This window comes from Cyprinus carpio, chromosome B11 (genome assembly GCF_018340385.1).
Source record: "Cyprinus carpio isolate SPL01 chromosome B11, ASM1834038v1, whole genome shotgun sequence".
Classification (NCBI taxonomy): domain Eukaryota; kingdom Metazoa; phylum Chordata; class Actinopteri; order Cypriniformes; family Cyprinidae; genus Cyprinus; species Cyprinus carpio.
Window position 1 is genome coordinate 16,270,802 of NC_056607.1, and position 19,313 is coordinate 16,290,114.

At 36.6% G+C, this 19,313-nt stretch overlaps 1 protein-coding gene across 2 annotated transcripts; it reads left to right on the plus strand.

Moving 5' to 3' along the window:
* Positions 1 to 3,285: 3,285 nt before the first annotated feature.
* LOC109060871 (epiphycan-like) lies at positions 3,286 to 7,976 on the plus strand. 2 transcript variants are annotated; one of them, XM_042734218.1, is made up of 7 exons: positions 3,286 to 3,456; positions 4,255 to 4,416; positions 5,019 to 5,190; positions 5,305 to 5,463; positions 5,650 to 5,852; positions 6,477 to 6,572; positions 6,659 to 7,976. In XM_042734218.1, the coding sequence occupies exons 1-7, from the start codon at positions 3,430 to 3,432 to the stop codon at positions 6,827 to 6,829; spliced, it is 990 nt and encodes a 329-aa protein (XP_042590152.1). In that variant the 5' UTR covers positions 3,286 to 3,429; the 3' UTR covers positions 6,830 to 7,976. The 2 variants fall into 2 exon arrangements, with proteins under 2 accessions (XP_042590152.1, XP_018933575.1); XM_019078030.2 differs by having other exon boundaries at positions 3,289 to 3,456; positions 5,025 to 5,190.
* The last annotated feature ends 11,337 nt before the right edge of the window (positions 7,977 to 19,313 follow it).

Below are 19,313 nucleotides of genomic sequence, written 5' to 3' on the forward strand. Positions count from 1 at the left end.
CATCTCACAATGCTTCATAAAGAAGGGATGAGATTTGGAAAACCTCCACTAAACCATTGTTTTGTGATGATTTGGTTTATTTGTATCATTCCGAATAGTGAGAAGCACTTGAAGCTGTTAAAGTTTGCTAAAATTAATCTATTTAAAGTCATTTTTGTTAATTTAAATAAATCTGAAATAAAATATACATTTTACATGAAATACAAAAAAAGAAATTTCACCTTGACAGCTAAATAAGAAAGTTTAAGTACTAAAATTACAACAAATAAAACTGAAATAAAAATACATTAAATAGCCAAAAAATAAAAATAAATAAAAAACACACAAAATTACTAAAACTAACTGTATCTAAATTTAAAATTAAAATATGACATGTAAAATGAAAAAAGCTAATTCCAAATATTAAATATATATAAAAGTATAAAATAGCACTGCTGAAATGTCTTCACAAGTTGGTTCCATATGTTTGTGAGAACAAATGTGAATAAATATGAGGACATCTATGAGGATTCAAAAAGTTGTCATCTTACCACCTGCAACCAATCAAATTCTTCTGTCGAGAAATAAACAACAGTCTTGTGACTGTAAAACAGATGAAATGTCCTGTCAGTAGACTATTGCAGCATCTCGCATTGTTTATCATGTTCTGCCATTGTGATGCATCACTAAAACAGTCAAAGTGAGATATCTATCCACTTCGGTCAATAATGTAAAGCCAACCATATAATTATAGTGTACCATTATTGCAGATTGGTTGTAATATCACAATTCATAAATCATCTGCAATACCCTCTGGCTATTTTAGAGACAGAGAAACTCTGGAACATGGTCTCCCCAAAAAACAAATAAACCATTCTCATAAGCTATATGTGTATGAAAATCAAGTGAATTTTTAACATTGTCATGGTGGCAAAAGAACAACAGACACCATGTTGTGTGCTCATAAGAATAAACATACACAAGTCAGTGAAGAAAAACATGTAAGTAGATACTACATTGTGTCTACAAAAGCCCTTAACGTGTTAACTGTATACTTTCAATTGTATACTCTATACCTTCATTTTAAGGCTGTTGTGGTTAGAAACAGTTTTCATTCTTTTTCTCTAAACTTGGGTTATGGATGCACAGACATTCAGCCCACCAGGTTCAAGAGCGGTTTGATTTTATCATTACTATCTGCTACACAAGAACATTAATGAAGGAGTGAGCAATTAGTCATGCTCTCAAAAACTCTGGTTATTTAGTAATCCTACCTACTAGCCAACTGCACTGTTTCCCAGAGGTTGTTGTTACCAATAGAATCCACACTTTCACTTACTTGGCTTGGATGATGGTATTATTTAATTTTTGAAAGGAAAGAATGTAGTTTTAGCTTGGTCCTTTTGAACAAAAACATGTTTTTGAATTTGCTGACTGAATAAATCACTGCAAATAAATAATGAACACTCACCTATGGTGGAACCTAGAGAAAACAAAATAAATCAGAGGACAAATCTGAACGAAATCAAAAGACTGTATGGTATTTTATTTTTTATTTTTTTGGTAGTTAGACAATTTAAAGAATTTTTTTTTTTTTAACCAGTTGTAATGGGGTGTGGAGTATTTACAGTAAATTCATGTGTCTATTTGGTCATGTTTTTCTGTTCAGTGTCATGTTCCCAGGTGTGTCTTGTTCAATAATCTTGTTTTTCCATTAGTACTACTCAGTAGAAACAACTCTTGTTTGCTTTGTCATGTCTTGCCGGGTTATTATTTCTTAAACGGATTGTAAAAAATTAATCATTTATTCTCTCTTGTGTCATTCCAAACCACTCTTTATTATGTGGAACACAAAAGAAAATATTTGAAAGAATGTTTCAATTGCCAGTTGTCCAAAACAACACATGGACTTTCATTCTAAAATTGCAGCATTATACACTAAATACTAAAATAGTTCTTACAGCAGCTAAATGCTTCTTTATAAAGTCAAGGCCAGTTTCCAACAGTGGCCATATCGTCCCCATTCTTAGAAAGAATCCTACTGAGCTTTCTGTAATTTTATACATCCTCCATGGCTTGACTAATGTTATTCAGGTGGCTGATGGAAACTATTTTCTGAAATGCTGTATAATGTGACAAACAGCTTAGCACTCTTGCTCCCCCAGCAGGTGGATATCAAAACTTAACAACTGTCATTAAAATCAGTCAGCTTAACAGAAGAACACTTTCTTCCTCCCCGAGTATTATATAAGATTTAATTTATTGCACACTGATGTTGCACTGTATTGTGGCAACAGATATTACTGCAGTGATGATTGAATTAATTCAGATATCTGTAGTAAAAACAATAACTATTTTTTTTTTATTATTATTTAAAAATGTATTTATAAATAATTAATAAAGGATCATGTGGTGCTGCAGACTGGAGTAATGACTGCTGAAAATTCAGCTTTGTCATCAAAGAAATAAATTACATGTTAAAATATATTAAATTAGAAAATAGTTGAAAGGATTAAATAGTTTAAATGACATGAATATTTCACAATAATACCATTTTTATTATATATTTGATAAAGCCTTGTTAAAAAAAAGACATTTCTTTCAAAAACACCTCAGTGCTTCCTCCTGAGCTCCTTCCTCGAATCCTCGTCATCTGTACAAAGTATTTAGCAGAGGAATGTCTGATATCTGAAACAGTTGCTAATTGCGAAGTGACGCAATATCTCTCTCTCTCTCAAAAAAAAAAAGGAATTTAGAAGGAGTGCCTATTTGTGTCTCGTCAGGCAGACGCCAGTAAAAAATCAGACGATGTCAAAGGTCGTCCACTAAGTTTGCTATTGGACATCAGTCCGAGTCAAATCACAAACAGCTGACCTCACCGACCTGCTTAATACAGCATGACATAACATTAAGTCCATTAGTTGAAATCAGACTTTAAAGGGTATTCAGTCAAATCGAGTCAAACAATTAGGACACAGATTTTTCTTCTCAGTTCTCACTATTATATTAAGAGGTCTAAAAAAGTGTAGGTTTGAATAGACTGGAAACCACAAGGGTGAACTGGCCGCTCCCAAAACAATTCAAGGTGCTTCCAGTAATTTGAAATGGTCTTCTGGAACACCAAAACATTATAAAACATAGTGCCAAAAACAGGAATCCTTACATCTCCCTAGGATACATGTCTGAAAACCACATGATGATAACAACCTGCCGGTAGGAAGTGGTAAATTACCAAACCAGACTGAGTCTTGAGACTACACTATTAATAGGGGTAGAATTAGTGACAGCTGAGCAAACTGACCTGGCCATCCCCCAGCTGAGCTCCCACTTCTCCCCCTCACCTAACCTGCTCGTGTCCTCAATCCTGAGTGAGTTATTCATTGTTTAAACCTCAGAAGAACACAGGGCCAGCTTCCATACCACTGTTCCCCTAAGATCCACTCTTGCGCCATGGCTGTTCACAGACAAACATCAAAGGTAGGTTTGTTTTTCCCCTTCCTGCTGCGTGAAGACTTCTTGGTAACTGGTCTCATTCTTAATATTTAAGAACAGAGTTGTGTGAATAATTGAATGGGCCCAGGAGACCTCTGAAAACTGATTTGTCAGGCTGGAGCTGTTAGGAGTTTATGGGAAGACGAGGTTGGTGTCATCCCCTGATTGCACAGCGTTAACAACCATGTAGATGTACATTATATACTCCATCTGTGTTGATTCAGTATGGAGGATGACACATGATTTGGATTTATTATGTTATATTGGGTAGGTTATTTAGATTCTTTTCGCAGAGCGACTCCAGAGGATTTACTGATAAAGATATATATATGCAGAAAACCCATACTTTAGCTTGCACATCCTTGTCAGCAACTAAAGCAAACAGCCTTCTTTACAACTTAACTCTTCTGGTTAGGCCACGTTCCATATCCAAATACAGCCGTCTGATAGATGAATGTGGCAAGCCACACAACTTCATGTTTTCAAATGCGTGGAGGGTCTAATGTGTAAGCACTTGCATGCTGTCATTATGTATGATGTTTCTAGCTATTAAAGATTTACGTGTCTAGGCAGCCAGAAAGAATGACCTTAAAGGTTAAACAAACACTGGTGTGACAGGCACACAGGGCTGTAGACAAAGAGCTCCTGCAAACAGTCATAAAATCCCTGAGAGAAAAAAAGAGGACATAGCCAAAACCACAAAATGAAAGCTCATTTTTCAGATAGTAAGAAATAAGATGTACTAAGTACATCTACACAGATCATTCACTTTGTCTACTATAGATGGCACTGTACCTTGTTTGGACCCTGATGGGCTTCAGTCTAAGTGCCCCTCCAGTTACTTCGGGCCCTGGACCATATGACCTGGATAATTATGATGACTCAGACACATGGAATCTAAACACGTATGGAGAGACATATGATTATGAAGGCCTGGATGAGGAGGTGAGGGGAGGTTTCAATAGTTTTGTCAGTTTGTCAATTCTGTCGTCATTTACTCATCACCATGCTGTTCCAAACCTGTATGACTTTCTTTCTTCCACGGAGCTCAAAAGAAGAAAGTTTGGATGTTAGGTGGAACACCATAAAATTAAATAAGTAAAAGAAAAGCAAGTAAAAAGTAACATATATTCCAAGTAGGTATCAATATTGGTATTTATTTGACCATAATATTGATAATTAACTTTTAAAGTAACTGAACTTCATTTCCAGAGCTGCTCTGAGAGTCGGAAATATATTACGATTTTATGTTTTCATTTATACGGCATATATGTTGTGTGGCAGAAGAACAAGCTTTTAAACCCAATGACTTTGGTTGTATAGACAAAAAAGTAGAGACATTTTTTTAAAATAAATATCATCTTGTGTGCTCCACATAAGAAAGAATGTCATACAGGTTTGGAGAGATTTTCGGGTGAGTAAACAATAACAGAATTTGTAGTTTTTTGAGTGAACTATCCCTTTCAGAAAGAGTCATTATGAACACGTTTATGAATGTTGTTATGTTTTGTGAATTCATTTTGTCTGACCTCTGTTTCTTCTCACTGACTGAGGTTTGGACGCTGGCTCCTCCTCCAGCAGTCACTCAGCCACCTGCTATAGTTCCTCCAGAGGACTATGTGGAGGAAGTGACACTGCCGCCCCGTCCGACAAAGTCAGTTGTCCCTTCCACTCTAGACTTCCATGGTCCGGGCCTGTTTGGGCCTGACACAGGCTTAGGTAGATGAATAATTGGTTTGAAAGAGATAAAAATGTTGTGTTTTCTATTGCGAATCTTCGCCCTCTAGTGGTGTAAACCATCATAATAAGTTCCTTTCTCCCTCTCTACTGCAGGCATGCCCTCCTGCCTGCTGTGTGTGTGTATCAGTGGCAGTGTGTACTGTGATGACTCAGATCTGAATCAGATTCCCCCTCTCCCTAAAGAAACCACACACTTCTACGCTCGCTTCAACAAGATCACGGAGATCAGGGCCACAGACTTCATCAATCTCAGTAAGACTCGAAGAGACTTCTTTCTTGCAAATACAAATGTGGTTTTTCAAACACATGTTGTATTACACAGTTTACATCAGGAATAAAATGCATAGATAGTTAGCTAATGAATAATCTAGATTTAAGACTTAATTGTATTATGAATACAATGGAATTACAGAAAACTGCATTTAATGCTGTTCTCAGATCAGCTAAAAAGGATCGACCTGAGTGGAAACCAGATCAGTAAAGTGAACGAGGATGCTTTTGGTTCAATGCTTCAGCTTCAGGATCTCATATTGGCTGATAACAACATCCAGGGCCTTCCAGAACTCCCAGCTACCCTCAAACACATTGATGTTCGCAATAACCAGCTGAGGAGTTCAGGCATGCATGCAGAGGCCTTTATGGTATGTACACAACCATTCAAAAGTTTGGGGTTGGTAAGAATTTTTTTAGAAACCATTCTAATATGCTGATTTGGTGCTCAAGAAACATTTCTTATTATTATCAATGTTTAACATTTTTGTAGAAATTGTGATGCATTTTTAGGATTATTTGAGGGATAGAAGATTTGAACATTTATATATAAATTATAAATGTCTTTTGCTGTCACTTTTTATCAATTTAATGCATCCTTGCTGAATAAAAGTAAAAAAAATAAAAAAAAATAAAAACATTTGATTGGTAATTTTCATTCTGCTTTAAGAGCAAAACAACAACAACAACAACAAAAAAAAAACTATTTTTAAACTCATTTGTACAAGTGTATAAGTAGAGTGTACGCGCCAATTTTGTCTGTACTGGCAAAAAAAAAACACCAAAAAAAAAAAAAAAACCTGCCAATGTATTAAACCATAATTTGCTTATATTGGAGATACATTCTCTAAAAACAAACCATGACATTATGCCTTTTTTTATTTATTTCATTTTTTTATCCTCACCAAATAATTACGTTTCCAATGACAAATTACAAACAGCACATGGAACTTGATAATCTTATCTTGTTTGTGTTCATTTCCTCTCCTGAGTAGAAGATGAAGGAACTTCAGTTCCTGTACCTGTCAAATAACAAGTTAGACGACATTCCTGTACCCCTCCCTGAGAGCCTACGAGTGCTCCACCTGCAGGTAAAAAAAACTCCTGCTACTCTCACTACTCTAACAAATAATATCCTCAGATTTAATGCTGCTTCTCTCTCTCTCTCTTCCTCCAGAACAACAATATACAGAGCATAGGCCAAGATACTTTCTGCAACACCCACGACATAAACTACATACGGAAAGCCCTGGAGGACATCAGGCTTGACGGCAACCCTGTGGACATCAATCTTTACGCCAATGCTTATGTCTGCTTACCACGACTACCTATAGGAACTCCAGTCTAGGACAGCGTCCCCCTATTTTCCGCAGTCTGTGTGTGTATGTGTGTATTTTCTGAACTTCAACACTCCTCTGTGACCACAGCAAAATAATTTGGAGCAAAAAGATCAAATACTTCAACATATCAATGTCTAGGCAATCAATATCTATCTTTTAAATTCCAAGTTAGTTCTTATTTAGCCAGTCACGCTAGGTCGGCATTTAGTGACACTGCACTCATTACAGTCCAAGTACAGTCCAAGGCTCTATTTCAAAATCCAGTGAGCTACCATAGGCATAATCCTAAATGAAAAGACAAAATAAGTGACTTATTTGCAACCGTCATAGGCAGCAACACTGCAAAAACAGGAGACACAACTCAGTTGATTTTAACAGTGTTTGCAGTTAGAATGTTGCTAAGCTAATGAACTGTTAGTCAGATAACCATAAATAAGTAGCACACACAAATATGTGGTAAAATAGTCAATTCATTAGTCATGTATAAATCAGTTTAACTATTTCAACCTTTACCTACAAAACTCCAAAAAACATAGTTATACATCAAATTCACTGCTGTTTCCAGCTGAAATGAACACTAGAGGCAGTAAAACTCCAACTTTCCTTTTACACAAATTATGAGTACAGGGCAGATTACTTACACTTATGCATTTATCCAAAGCAACTCACAGTGCATTCAAGCTATACATTTTTTTTTACCAGTATGTACATTTGCTGGGAATCAAACCCACAACCTTTTGCACTGCTAATGCAATGCTCTAACACTGAGCCACAGGAACTCTATGGCAATAAAGATTATCAATAAATAGAGACTGTGCGCAGTTCTATCACCACAAAATACTTTTGCCATAGCACTTGATTTAAACTAATGCATTTTGACATTTGCGTCACACAGCCAGCTCTATGTGCATGACCTTTCTGATGTAGTAAACTTGCCCTTAGGCCAAGTTATTTATTTTTCATTGGCTCAAATTAAAAAATATAGATGTGAATCACTACCCTAAATTTTTTTAATTGGATGAATGAAACATTTTTTTTTTCAGTGTACAACTACAACTGATTTTCAGTTTTCACCACAATGTGGCGCCATTCTACAGTACTTTCCATATGCTGTAACAAATTTCTGCATTTCTATAAACACTCAGCTCCATCTGTCAGGTGTTTTTTGTCATTTAATCTTAGACTCTAATGATGCTAATGGTCTTTGAGAATGCACTGTTCTCTATTAATGATGCTGCACGTTTGCTTGATTTGCTCTATCTCTGTTTCCCATTCAACAGTTTTCAGGACGTATATACAGTGACAACTCAGCTGCATCTATTTTTAAATCAATTCGTTCATGTACCACTGCAGGTGGTTTCTGAGGTTACTTAGCAACTGTCACATATTTATAGTTTGACATTTACCCATGAGCACAATGTAAAGATACTCCTAGATTATTTGCACTGGATGTTAAGCACCTGTAAAGACATAACAAATGTAATCCCATGAGAATGAACAGGTTTTCACACACCAAAATGTGTGAGCTCATTCTTTCAGCTTTAAAGCTATGCCATAAGCGCGATGTCCAATTGGACAAAGTGTCGCACAGGTCTTCACTGCAAACATCCCACACAGATCCATTTAACATTTTGAACGAAGCCCAGATATCTGTCCATATATTAAATTAAAAAGTTTGGCTCTCTTTCATGGCACTGAGATCAACAGCGGTAGGTCTCAAATGGTTTGTTTCTTTATAAGTACACCTTACAAATAGGCAAACTGGCAAAATAACAACATATTTTTTTTTTTTTTTTTTTGCACAAAATTAAACAAAACTGTCCTTAAAATCAAACAGTAATTTAGGTAATATTCCAGGTTCAGTACAAGTTAAGGTCAATTTGCAGCATATGTATAATAATATTGATTACCATGAAAAAAAAAAACAACTTGTCCTGCATTTAAAAATAAAGACAAAAATAAATATCTGCCCTTATAATGTATTTACAAAATGAGGCCAAAGCAATTTTAAAATACTGTTTAAAAAAGCCCCAAGATGTAAACTGCATGTATTTTTAGTGTAAAAAATAAAAATAAAGAAATCACTTGACACTTTCTCTGTGAAGTTTTATCCAATTTTACAAACTTGTTTGTAATGACAGTCATGACAGTGTGACTTCTAAAATCCTAAAACATCCATAATATCCATAAATATAATTCACGCAAAAAACACGATTCACACATGCGTAGACAATTTCACATGGATGAAACCTAATTCACGTACACACAAAAAGCAATTCACATGCGCAAAATAAAATTATATATTCATAAAATACATTTCACGAATGCAAAACACAATTCGTAGATATACAACTGTGCACAAAAACCTATGAATGTTTAAAATGTATGAGTGTCTGAATGTACAAATCGTCATTTACTACGAATCCACTCGGATTTGTGTGTGTGTGTGTTTTTGAGACTTTCCTGGCAGAGCTCTCTTCCCACGTGGGTCTGTCGTACTCTTTAGCCAATCAGATGCGAGCTTACCATTCAACCAATCATATCATAAGCCACTGAGAGTGCATTCAAGGAGAACAATTCTGCGCACCTTTTGCGCAATATGATTAATTAGAACGGAAATTAAGCCTTTACATCAGTAATCCCATAGACAGTAAAAGAAATGGACACAGCAACCCAATTGGAACTCAATTGAGACAAGTGAAGCCCATTTTTTAGCGATTTTTAGCACTTCCGTTTCTGATGCGCAGACTCAAACTAAGCTTGATGACGTCAGCAACCTGTCTGACAGATGTAAATCTTCTAGTAGCTGTGCGTGCAAACTGCCATCGTTAATCTTGCAGAGACGGCGAGCTTGAGCGGGGAGTTCTTTGGCGTGAGTGAGCAGGAGTAAGTATTCTGATTAATTATTTTGTATAGTATTTTAAAATGTAACGCCAGGGCTTTTATGGGCTTCTCTCTTGACGTCTCCCCGATTGCCTGCGAGCTTCTGAATGCACTCTCAGTGGCTTATGATATGATTGGTTGAATGGTAAGCTCGCATCTGATTGGCTAAAGAGTACGACAGACCCCCTTTGGGAAGAGAGCTCTGCCAGGAAAGTCTCAAAAACACACACACACAAATCCGAGTGGATTCGTAGTAAATGACGATTTGTACATTCAGACACTTGTACATTTTAAACATTCAAAGGTTTTTGTGCACAGTTGTATATCTACGAATTGTGTTTTGCATTTGTGAAATGTATTTTATGAATATATAATTTTATTTTGCGCATGTGAATTGCTTTTTGTGAATATATATTTTTTTTTTCACGCACGTGAATTTTTTTTGTGTGTACGTGAATTAGGTTTCATGCATGTGAAATTGTCTACGCATGTGTGAATCGTGTTTTTTGCGTGAATTATATTTGAGACTAATCTGCTTCCATACATTTCACTTCCATTTTAAATGTCTCACTGTAATCTTGATTTTTGAGTAGAAATTATTGTGATCAACATTATGCCACAAATGTTGTAGACTGAGTTTAACTTGAATTGAACCCAATATTTTCCTTTAAAATTACCATGAATAGGCCCAACATAAAATATACTAAACAGTTAAAAATTGTTCACCAAAAAAAAGAAAAAAAAAAAACATTGAACAACATGAGGGTGTGTAAATGGTTACAGAATTTTCATTTTCTGGTAAACTGTCCCTTTAAATGAACAATTTTGTGCATGCATAAAAAAACAGCATAAATGGGAAAACTGTATTTTCGATAAATTATTGTTATAGTATTCATTTTTTAAAGATTGCAGTGTTCAGGCCCCATTATTTCCTTATGAAAAACTGGACAGGATTGTCTTCATAGCTTTATATCATTCACATGTCATTTTGCTCATGGTTTGAGGATGAAGGTATGTTATGCTACCTGTTCATGTCGGTATCTGTATAATTTGGGTATAGCTTCTAAAAGCGAGAGATAAATTTGTGGCCTTTGACATCAAAAACAAAATATATTGAAACCGTTTCTATTGCATTCAGATCCCCTGCTATTCATAACTCTGTCAGAACAAGCCCACGACCCATTTTTGGTTCACAGCCCACTAGTTGAAAGCCACTGGTCTGCAGTCCATCAGTGATAGAGAGAGATAGAGAGCGAGGCTAAGCGCTGCTAATCTCCCAGCACGGACAAGCTTTACGATCAGTACAGTTTCTCCTTCTCCTCTCCTCTGCTTTTTTTTTTTTTTTTTTTTTGCTCAATTCTCCTCACCCGAATAATCCTCCCATTGTTATTTGCTTTCACGAGGGCTTATATCATCCCTTCTCTCCTCTGTCACATATAACTCTTTTTTTAACCTCTTCCAGGCAGCCGCTGCCAGTGACTCACTTGATGAATAAAGAGAGAAAACTCGATCCCTTCCCTGCGGCTGCAGGAACGTTTACGGTGAGGGAGGGAAGGGGTGTTTGAAGCCCAAACACTACCAACGACTAATTGGTACAAGAAAAGCAGGAGTGTCTGTGATGAGAAAGCAAAGAAATAAAGCGCTTTTGTAAACAATGATTTTGAAAACAAATCGGGTTGCTGCGACAAGGGCTAAGCGTGCACCTGCTTTAATGTCACGGATTCTACATCGCCGTCTCTCTGTTTCTCTCCCGCTCTGCGCTGGGTCCATGAAGGTGACCTTGCATTCTGCCTGAGCTCATCCATTGATCTCATCACTGAAAGGACCTGCGGGCTTCTCTCCCACATAATTCAGGGAAGGGAGGGGCCACAGATAGGTGCATATGCAGTGGGGGTGTATATATCAGCAGTCCGTGTTTGTGTGTTTGTGTAGGTAGTTGGTGAGGAGAGGGTCTAAGGCAAGAGGAATGTTTAAAACACGCATCCATCCTCCTTTCAGCCGCCCAGAGCCATCAAATAATTGAGTCGAGCCCCCACCTGAACAAGACACACACACACACACACACACACACACACACACACACACACACACACACACACACACAAAGATATATACAGATATACACACACACACAAATGCTCTCTCCAGCCTCCCACATGCAGACAAACTCACTCATTGCTGTGATATCTGAATCTCTGAGGGAAGTAGTTTGCATTCTATTAAGCAGGGTCACTCCATGCACAGGGGCGCCCCCAAGGGGTGGCCAGTATAAACTCTGGCCACCCCTGTGGCCACCCCTAGGATGATTTGCAGTGGCTACTATTAATTTAAATCTATTTTAAATCTATTAATTTTAGATCTATATAATTTTATATATCATTTAATATAGTTACTATCACACGAAGAGTGACGTTTTTCTCCAGAAGTCTGCATAATTGCAAATGTGACATTGATTTTATACAACATAAACAAGAAGTTAATATCAAGAGTTTTACGTTTTAGACAACATATTCAGTTTTTGCGCTCTATTTCTAAAAACAAAAATCATTCCAAACACAGCCACTGTTTTGCGTCTCTGAGCAACATGATAGTGTTTCGTTCCTGAATGAATCAACCGTTTAAATGATTCGGTTCAATCACAACGACTCACTTATTAACAGTGACTCGCTGACACCTACTGGCTGTTTTAATTACACATTTAAGGTACCATTTCATTTTTTAAACAATTTCAAACATCAGTTTTCAATGTTTTATGTTTTAAAATATCAAAACATTATTTATTAATTTGTAACTCCAGGTTAAAGTATTCCATGTCCCTGAGAGCTCCATTAAACAGTGTGTAAAAACATCTAAATGGCACTTCAGATGCAGTTTTCTGTTTTCTCTGTATTGCAAAGATCAATTTTGTTGATACTGATTGCATTTGCTTGGTAACAGCCCAAATGCAAGTGTCTGACTTAAAAGATGGTGCACACTTTTAGAAAAAAATGGCGTAAAGGTTTGTAAAAAAAAAAAAAAAAAAGCCTCAGCTGTCAGCACACTTAGAAATAAGATATCAGCACAATAACACACACAGCAAAATATTGTTAATTTTCGTTATCGATAAAATCCCAGAAATCACAGAGATATCATTTTTTTGTCAATATTGCAAACCCTTTATTTATTTATTTATTTTTTGATGTGCCACCCCAAGATTTACTGTGGCCTCATCTGGCCACCCCTATTAAAATTTTCTGGGGGCGCCACTGTCCATGCAGTTAATATAAGGGAGAGCGGGGTAAGATGTGCCACCAGGGTTGCAAGGTTTTCACAACAAAACCCGCCCAATTACTACTCAGGATTAGCCCAATAGTGTTTCGTGGGGTTGTGTTTTGAGGGGTGCTTTCTGGGGGGTAAAGTACATTTTTGTCGGGGTTTCCAGCTGGTAAAATTGGCTTTCCAGAGACTAAATATCACAATATTGGGGTAGCTTCAACCCGTGGACATGAAAAACAAAGTAGCCCAATTCTATGGGAAAACCGCAGACTTGGCAACACTGTGTGCCACTTATTTTTTAAGTGAGAGACATAGAGAGACAAAACGAATACACCAGTTATATTTTTGGGATGTTTACTTATAACATTAATTTGCTTCACATTAAAGGTTTAATATTCAATATACTTGAATAAAGTAAATAAATTTTTATTTCATTAATCAACAAAAATAAATATTATTTTATTTTTGTTTAAAAAAAAAGCACATCTTACCTCAAAGCACAGCATTCAAGTTTTTAATAATTGCTGACTAATACTGAGCCAAATAATTAGCCAGTATTTTATATTTTGAACATTCACCAACATATATAACATTTTTTTAGAACTGAAAAAAAACAAACAAAAAAAATACACTTTACTTGCCAAGTAAACCATTTTTGAAACTGAAAAGTGTAAATATTTGGTGTAAGTTATGTCAACAGGTAAGCCGAATCAATCCCCATGTAACTTTTTCAATTTTAATTAAAAGTATGCACATAAATGTGTGGGTAAACAGTTACTAATGTAAATTGCTAATTAATAGTTTTTGTAATATTAATTAGGCTATCTAATTCATTTGCATTTTCATAAACCAAAAGGTTAATATTCAGTATTCTTGAGTATTTTGGATATATTATACTCCACTTTATACTATGCTATGCTTTGCTATGCTATACTATACTGTGCTATGCTATACTATACTATATTATACTGTACTGTGCTATGCTAAATTATACTATACTGTGCTATGCTGTGCTATACTATACTATTCTATACTATACTAAATTATACTATACTGTGCTATGCTATGCTATGCTATGCTATACTATACTATACTATACTATACTATACTATACTATACTATACTATACTATACTATACTATACTATACATGTAGTATATGTACTATACTATATTCCACTTGAGTATAGTGGAAACTCAGCAACATGTATAAACTATTTTTTTAGACTTGGATAAATTTGCTTTTACATAAAATTTACTTTACCTGCCAAGTAGAAAATGCACTTTGACATGCAAATGAATATTCTTTGCATAACAATACTGATTGCTTTTCTTGTTTGCATCTGTATACCCAGCTAACTAATTTTGGATCCCAGAATGTTCTGGAAATGTTAAAAATAAAAACCTAATAAGAATATTCCTAGAATGTTAGGACTTAGTTCCCAAAGGACGTTTTTAACATCTACCTCCAATGTGTCACAAAGCTCCTGCATGATAAACTTGAAGGCAGCAGTGGGATCACTGTTGACTTCAGGCTGGATGGAAACCTTTTTAATATCTGAAGGTTCCAGACCTTTACCAAGGTCTCAGCAATGCAGGTTCTTGAGTTGCAGTATGCCAATGACACATACACCAGAAGACCTGCAAACTATCCTTGTTGCTGCTGCGAAGACATACAGCAGATTAGGTTTGTCAGTCAATACTGCTAAAACTGAAGTGATATGTCAATGGAAGCTCAGCTCTCCACCCACTATGCCTGTTTTTACAATAGAAAAACAACCACCTGCAATAGTGCCATTCTTTAAGTATCTGTGCAGCATTGTATCACAGGACTGCAATCTCGATGATAAAACTGAAAATTGGATAAAGCAAGGCTCTGTAGCCTTTGGCAGACTTTGACATAAGGTCTTTCAAAATAAGCACCTTCAATTGCTTACTAAAGTTACCATCTATAAAGCTGTTTGCATTACTAATCTTCTTTACAGCTGTGAAACCTGGGTTATATATAGCCGCCACCTAAGGTTGCTGGAGCGTTTCCATATAGGGTGTTTGCAGCTAATTTTGGGGATTACATGCTACAACCACATACCCCATTTTGAAGTGCTTGCCAGGACAAACTGTAAGAGCATGGAAGCCACAATCACTGAGCATCAGTTACACTGGCTTGGGCACGTTATTAGGCTACCTCAAGATCGTTTGGCACGTCTAATCCTTTATGGTTAGCTCCATCAGGGCCGCTGTTCCTCAGGGGGTCCGAAAAAGCGATATAAAGACCATCTTAAAACATCGTTAAGGAAGTGCCAAATTAATCCCTCATGCCTGGAAGAATTAGCAGCAAATCACACCACCTGGAGGCAGCTCTGTCATGCAGGAATACTGCAGCTGGAATCAGAGAGAAATAAAAGGAAACAACAAAAAAGACTAAGGAGACAAACAGTCATGTCTGCCCCAACAAATTCTGAATTTATTTGTCCATCCTGTAACAAAATTTGTGGATCAAGGATAGGGCTCTTTAGTCATCAAAGGATACACCGCAAATGAGGAGGAAGGTCATCATCGGATGCGATGGACTACCAGAAGAAGAAGTTAGTTACATACAATAATGTAAGTTTGCTGGGTATGAAAAGTCTTTCTAAAATATAATGCACAGTTCGTTAGATTAAGGGGGTGTCATATTTTACCCCATTCTCCCCACTGAATGATTAAATCAAAGATGCACACGCCAGCCCTCAAACTCAAATTCAAAATGTCTGAATAATAGACAGCTGGGTCCTAATCAGCGTAAAGACAAAAGAGAGGAGAAACCATTGAAACTTCAAAGCATTGTTTCTACTGCAGAGCAGAGTGACGTTTGAGCTGTAGCAGGATGGAGGGAGGAGGAGGGAAAATGAAACAGATGAAAACTAAAAGTATGAGAAATATTAACGGGAAAGAGAGAGAGTAAGAGCGAACAGAGAGAAATAGCTGTATGGCAGGAACACTGGAGGGCTGGAGTGGGCGTGCAATCAATAACTGAACGTTCTGCTGACAGAAAGAAAGAAAGAAAGAAAGAAAGAAAGAAAGAAAGAAAGAAAGAAAGAAAGAAAGAAAGAAAGAAAGAAAGAAAGAACAGTGAATTAAAGCACATATAGCAGTAGTTCACTTTAATGTGGCACAGAGATGGAGATGGAAATAAATTCTGAGGCCATTTTCTTTACACCACTCTGTGTTTTATGAGAACACTTCGGTAAATGAAAACACTCATCATTTGTACCAGTGTCACTGTACATCCATTATGAATCTGAATCTGAGCCAAAATGTGTAGACATCTGATTCTGGTCACATAAATTCAAAATGGTGTAATGCCTCTTCCCTTAGCATGCCCCTGAAAATAAAATGCTGCTCAATACCTTGCCAAACACAAAATTTCACTGACAAAAAAGGGTCAAGTCTGGGATGATAAATACAAACCGAATTCGTGTGGAGACAGCTGTCTCAAAAGCATGGAAACTTACGAACGTCCACAAGATCCTGCTACTCGCTCTTCCTTTTGTGGTAGAGGTATGCAGTGAGCAGAGGCCAACCTTTGAAAAGATACTCACTCCCCCAGAGAGTAACAGGATGGGAAGAGTAGAAAAAATTAAGAGGGACAGAGTGAGCCTGATCCAAAAGCATGCTGCCCCTTCACTCCTTCATAGCCAAGTATGGCAACTAGCCATTCTCCTCCTTCTCTGAGGAGACATCTGTTTTCAAAGCCACTGATTGTTGTATAGAGTAAGCATGTTGCCTGACCATTTAAGGGAAGGTTTGAGCCAGCATATAGCCACAAGAAGAGCTGCTTACTATTTTACTTTAAAGCATTTTAAAGTGAACTGCATGAACAAGAATATTCCAATATTAATAAGACATTGGTCATATTCCAATTAGGTAAAAGTGTTAAACTGAATCCTATAGCTGGACTAGCCCTGTAAATTTTAATCATGTTAACCCAGGTGGTATGTATATATGGATACTGTACCATTCTAAATAGCTATATATAGTCAAATTATATTTAGATTTTTAATTAATTAAATGAAAATTCAGTGAAATTATTACATTTTTATTGTAGCAGTCTTAAAATGATAATGAAATATATATAACTTGTGATTTCTGTATATATAATTATAAAACGATTAGTTCCAGTCCTTGATTCTGATTGGTCAACAGCTGTGTTTTATTCATGATAAAGCACGGCTATTACCGCTTCACCTAGCAGTTTTGTGTATCACTGATAAACTCCCTTAGCAACAACATCAATAGCTTTAAGACTGTTCTAATATGTATTTCAGCTAAATTAACTTTTTATTATATATGTATTGAATTATGAGTGACCCCTGCTGGCGTTATTTTGCATCATTCCCCTTTAAAGGGTTACTCCACCCCAAAATGAAAATTTTGTCCTTAATTACTCACCCTCATGTCATTCCAAACCCGTAAGACCTCCGTTCATCTTCGGAACACAAATTAAGATATTTTCGATGCATTCTGAGAGCTGTTTGCGCTCAGTGGATACTGAATGTATGTAGTAGGTTGAATATACATTTTTTTATATATAAACGTAATAGCCAAGCCCCTTCAAACAGCATTGCAAATAAAACTTTGCATTCAGTAGAAAATATGAGAGTTACATATTATTTTCAGAAGGCATTCAATAAATCTTGAACATCGATTTCATGTGTCCAGAAACACAATAAATCATATTGCATTTTAACATAAACCAAAAATCTGCCCAGGTGATCCGTCTATGCATGGAATCAACATTTCTTTGAAAGCACAATGTGGTCCAATCATCATCAGACTCACACGATGACAGGAAGGTTTACAGCAAGCTGTTTGTCTGCCTTCTCCCACCATCTCTCCCTCCTTTAATTTGAGTTTCTCAGAGAATGACATGATCCTCTTTACCTTCAGAAAGGAAAGGTTTATCATTTCATCGACTCCAGTCAGAGATGTTATCCAGTCTGTGGCTGGAACAAAAAGATCAATGTGATAGTATTGGGAAATGCCTCTCTCTCTTACTCCATCTCTCTCTTTCATTTCTTAATCATTTAAAAAGGAGAACAAAACGTAATTCTGGTAATTGGACATTATTGACAAGTTTCCTAATCAAAAGAGCATTAAGCATTGGACACACTACAGTATATAAGAATTTGTTTGCAGAGCTGTATAACACAATGTCAGGTAGCCAGTTTAGACATGGTGCTAATTTATTTGATAGTGTTGATTAATGCAAATGGATTCTGAATGATTGACACAATTACATGTATGCATTTAACAGACACTTTCATGCATTCAAGGTATAATCCAATTTAGGAAACAAACCATGATTTTGACATGCCTAGTGCCACATTTCCTAAGCCTTATAGATTATGTGCCACTCAGCCAATCAAATTTGAGGATCAGAACTAACTGTTGCATAGTAAAAATACTACAGATGTTGTGCTTGACACCTACTGAATAGCTAAAGGGGTGGCTTGAAGCTTGATGTATATGTGTGTAGATCTTCATAAGCCACAAGATGAGATGCATGCTCTGTGCATCAATAACTTCTCAAGAATTTGGTCTGTGTTGGCCAGAGGCTGACAGACTGTTTGACAGTTATCGAACACCAGAAGATGCTGCTTAAAGCTGTGTGTGCGAACATCCATGGCATGTACACACTGTCTGATGTCAAAATGGTTTCCCAGCAAGTGCATGACTGAGCAGGTGAGAGATTGTGATCAAAACAGATTTCATCTCTATGAACCCTGTCAGGTTTGTTCATAAACTTTCACCTGCTGCTCAACAGAAACAACAAGAAGAGACACTGCACTTACAAATATATTCATGCTTGCTAATTGCACAATTATATAGAATCTTTCATCTAGTGAAAAACACAACACAGTTAAATTCTTAATTTGTTCCTTTGGTCCTGAGATGCGCTGTCTCAAAGGATTGCAAAAAGACATTTTCTTTTATCAAGGGTAGTCAAACATAAAACGTGCACATCTCAATTTTATCTCTGCAGAATATTATAGTATTCATTATGAATCCTTTCCGTGCTGCAAGCTTTGAAGACTTTTATCTCTTAGTAATCAGCATCACCAGGCGCTTCTTTACTGTGAGATGCATTTAACTGAATTAATCTATACTTCAGCATGGCCAATGAGGAGATGGTCACTGAATAAAACACTGCAGATGGAGGGCTGCTAGCTACTAAAGCGGTTAGCTGTTGTGGTGACAGAACTGATCCCACAGATATGACTTCTGGAGGGCTGCCTAGGAGAGAGTGTAGAGGACAGGCAGTCAGAGACCATCAGTTAATATATGTTTCTGTCGCACCATCAGCACATTGATG